We start from the raw sequence: 4463 nt of genomic DNA on the forward strand, positions 1-4463 counted from the left end.
CCCCCATACCGGACCGGGACCGGCAACAGGATCGCAACCCTCAGTGTCGCGCCCGTACCGGACCGGGACCGGCAACGGGATCGCAACCCTCGGCGTTGCTCCCGTACCTCAGCCAGTGAGCGGGAACCGGTCTGTATGTGGGATCCGAACCCTCGGCGGGAGCGCCTCCGCGCTTCCCAAGCAGCGCACTAGCGCAGTGCGCCACCGGGCCGGCCCTACAGCCATTTTCTAAGAGAGGAATGTAAAGCATATAAACATAAGTGCAAAATTCTTATCCTCAGCCATGTTCTTGCATATGTGATAAAAAATTGGTTCACTTCTGTACCTGAAAGTAGCTGATGAAGGAAAACTTTGCCATCTTCATAGTGAAATGATGAGAAAACAGCTGAAGGCGATACCCATTGTTGTAAAGATGAAACAGAAAATGGTATAAAGAAATGAAAGGTGCTTAGTTGAATAATACAAGTAGGCAGAAAATAAAAATTGTGAACAAATAATTACTCAAATTAAAATTTACAATTGAACAAAGGAAAGAAAAACATGATATAATGTTAGAAAATATATTAGTGCAATATTACATTGTCAGTAAGAAAAAATTCCATGAACTCTTGAAACCAATATTCATTACTGTTTTTTTAATAAAATCTTTTGTTACTAGGATTGAAAGGCACTTCTCTATGTTTACATAAGCAGTCAATGAGATGTGCTTCTGTGTGGTTCTTGGTTGGTTTTTTTTTTTTTTTTTTTTTTTGTCATTTCAGATGTCCAGATAGATGATGACCTAGTGAAGAGGAACCAAGAATGTCATGGTAGATGCTTGCAGCAAATTGTAATCACCAACAGCAACACAGCAGCTGAGGAGAGAGTTGTGTTAGGAAAATCATTTTATTTGAATTCATATCATGTTTTAAGTTGGATTATAAATAATGGAAACCATTCAGGAAAGGGACATGAGGAGTTTTACATATGTCAGAATGCACTTCTTCCTAGAGAGCCTGATGAGATGCCTGCTGGAGAGAAATCTGATGACCATCATACAAATGGAAAATTGCTGAGACATCATGAGCATCTTAGTCAGCATCCCAATATTCAAACTGGGAAGCAGACTTTAGAATACAGTGGAATAGGGAAATTGCCCTACACAGAGCCAATGGTATTTATAAATAAAGAGATTCATATGGATGAAACCACCTGTAAGTATAATGAATATTGGAAAGGCTGTGGTAAGTCAGCTGTCATTGACCAAGAAATAAATAAGGTAGAAAAGAAAACTTTTCAATCTGGTATATGTGGGGAAATGTTCTATAAAAAATCTAAACTCACTAAACATCAGGTTATACACACAGGAGAGATCCATATTTTATATCAGGGAACTCACATAGGTGAGAAACCACATGAATGTAAAGAAAGTGGGAAAGCTTTTAACCAAAAGTCAGATTTCAGCAGGCATGAGAGAATTCACACACAAGAGAAACCATATGAATGTAGAGAATGTAGAAAAACTTTTAGTGAAAAGTCACACCTGAGGAATCATCAGAGAACTCACACAGGTGAGAAACCATATGAATGCAAAGAATGTGGAAAAGCTTTTAGCCAAAACTCAAACCTCAGCAGTCATCAGAGAACTCACACAGGTGAGAAACCATATGAATGCAAAGAATGTGGAAAAGCTTTTAGCCAAAAGTCAAACCTCAGCAGTCATCAGAGAACTCATACAGGTGAAAAACCATATAATTGTAGAGAATGTGGAAAAGCTTTTAGTGAAAAGTCACACCTCATAAGGCATGAGAGAACTCACACAGGTGAGAAACCATATGAGTGTAGAGAATGTGGAAAAGCTTTTAGTGAAAAGTCACACCTCATAAGGCATGAGAGAACTCACACAGGTGAGAAACCATATGAGTGTAGAGAATGTGGAAAAGCTTTTAGTGAAAAGTCACACCTGAGGGATCATCAGAGAACTCACACAGGTGAGAAACCATATGAATGCAAAGAATGTGGAAAAGCTTTTAGTGAAAAGTCACACCTGAGGGATCATCAGAGAACTCACACAGGTGAGAAACCATATGAATGCAAAGAATGTGGAAAAGCTTTTAGCCAAAAGTCAAACCTCAGCAGTCATCAGAGAACTCATACAGGTGAAAAACCATATAATTGTAGAGAATGTGGAAAAGCTTTTAGTGAAAAGTCACACCTCATAAGGCATGAGAGAACTCACACAGGTGAGAAACCATATGAGTGTAAAGAATGTGGGAAAGGTTTAGGTGGAAAGGTTGAACTCAGCAGACATGAGAGAACTCACACAGGAGAGAAGCCATATGAATGTAAAGAATGTGGAAAAGCTTTTAATCAAAAGGCAAACCTCTGGAGGCATGAGAGAACTCACACAGGTGAGAAACCATATGAATGTAAAGAATGTGGGAAAGCTTTTAGTGACAAGTCAACATTACGCAGTCATCAGACAAGTCACACAGGTGAGAAACCATATGAATGTAAAGAATGTGGGAAAGCTTTTAGTGACAAGTCAACATTACGCAGTCATCAGAGAAGTCACACAGGTGAGAAACCATATGAATGCAAAGAATGTGGGAAAGCTTTTAGTGAAAAGTCACTTCTCAGCAGGCATGAGGGAACTCACACAGGTGAGAAACGGTATGAATGTAAAGAATATGGAAAAGATATAAGTGGACAGGTGGAATTCAGCAGGCATGAGATAACTCACACAGGTGAGAAACCATATGAACGTAAAGAACGTGGAAAAGCTTTTAGTGAAAAGTCATACCTCAGCAGGCATCAGAGAACTCACAGGTGAGAAATCACATGAATGCAAAGAATGTGGAAAAGCTTTTAATCAAATGTCACACCTCAGCAGTCATCAGAGAATTCACATAGGTGAGAAATCATGAGAATGTAAGGAATGTGGAAAAACAGTTTACTGGAACTCACCATAATAGACATGAACAAATTCACAACATGGGAAAATCCCAATTAATGTAATGGCTGTGGGAAAAGGTTTTGCCATAAATCACATCTGAGGTTTCATCAGAGAACTTACACCAAGAAGAAGCCCTATAAATGCACAACTGTCCCTTGATATTGGAGGTTGGTTCCTGGAACCCCTGTTGATGAAAGCACTTGCAAATGATCAAGCACTTTCTGTAAATGGTGTATTGTTTCAATATTACCTATGAACTTTTTTCTGTGTCCTTTACATCTTGAGTAGAATATTTATGTTTATATTACTGAATACGAAGGAATTCCTTGTAAATAGTTGCTGTACTGTGTTGTTTTTTTAACCTGTATTATAGTTTTATTTTTTCTTTTGATTTTTAACAATTTTTATGTGTTTGGTTGAATCAACAGATGTGCAACCCTCAGATATAGGAGGTCAATAATTGTGAAAACATCTTTTTTCAGCAGTTACAGGGCTGGCTATAGTTAGCCTATTGTTGGTTAGAACATCGTGCTGATAACACCATGGGTCCCTGTACTAGCCAGCCACTGGGGGGAAAAAAGAGAAAGAAAAATAAAAAGAACTCACAGTGCAGCAGTTGAGATAATTCTGTATGGATTAGACTTGGTATGTATTTTCTAAAAAACACCTTTTTTCTCTTGTACACATGCCTGCAATCTCAGCCATTAATTATTGTGTGTGGAACCGTGTAATTTAGCTTTGTTCATGGGATTATGGATACAGGTGATAAACATTACTTCCAGGCCACTTTCAAGCCACGCAGTAAAAAAAAACATTCATGCATTTGTCTCTGATTTTTCATGTTCTCTGGGACTGAAGGGCAGGTGACTCCTGGGGTGGAGTTGGGGTCCATAGTGGGCTAAATCCACCGTAATTTAAGACAGACTGAATTGAAGAAACCATAGCTGTTTCCAACTCTATCCCCACATCCTCTATTCATAATTTATGTAAGAAATGCTTACTATGGTTTGCCATTTCATGTGTGATCTCTATGTGCTACAGCACAAGTAGCCCACTGTGCTGATTTTATGAACTTTCTGAGAGAAGTTACCAGTTCTTGAATATGAGAATATTAACACAAGAGAGAAACTGTATTGTCACCTTTTACACACCAGTCTGCTTATGGGGAGAAACTGCAATAAATATGGAACACCTTACCAGGCAGGGACTTCTCATTGAACAGTAACAATAAGTTTATCTTTATCAATATCTTTAACATGTCAAAGCTTTCAACATGACTTTCATTTTCATATATCAGGTAATTTGAAATGAAAACTATCAGTTTAGGTAATGTGAATGCAAACTTTCCAACAGAATTGATAAATGTAGGATCAAAACTATTTTAAAAGTTTTGACTATAACAACAGTTAAATATGAGTGGTGATATTAACTGCCAGGGGACATTTGGCTATGTCTGAAGACATTTTTCTTGTCATAACTGGAAGTTAAAAGGTTTACTGGAAAGAAGCCGCTGGTACACAGCATACAA

General features: G+C 38.2%; 1 protein-coding gene across 1 annotated transcript in view; it reads left to right on the plus strand.

The window, feature by feature from the left end:
* LOC103581659 (zinc finger protein 260-like) overlaps positions 1-3757 on the plus strand; it is a gene marked incomplete at its 5' end in the record, with an annotated part of 6500 nt that extends 2743 nt beyond the window's left edge. The window contains 2 exon segments of the mRNA XM_008563433.1: positions 762-2805; positions 2807-3757. Of these exon segments, the coding sequence (XP_008561655.1) occupies positions 762-2805; positions 2807-2906 (2144 nt within the window).
* Between the last annotated feature and the right edge of the window lie 706 nt (positions 3758-4463).

Source organism: Galeopterus variegatus, unplaced genomic scaffold (genome assembly GCF_000696425.1).
Source record: "Galeopterus variegatus unplaced genomic scaffold, G_variegatus-3.0.2 Scaffold13621, whole genome shotgun sequence".
NCBI lineage: Eukaryota > Metazoa > Chordata > Mammalia > Dermoptera > Cynocephalidae > Galeopterus > Galeopterus variegatus.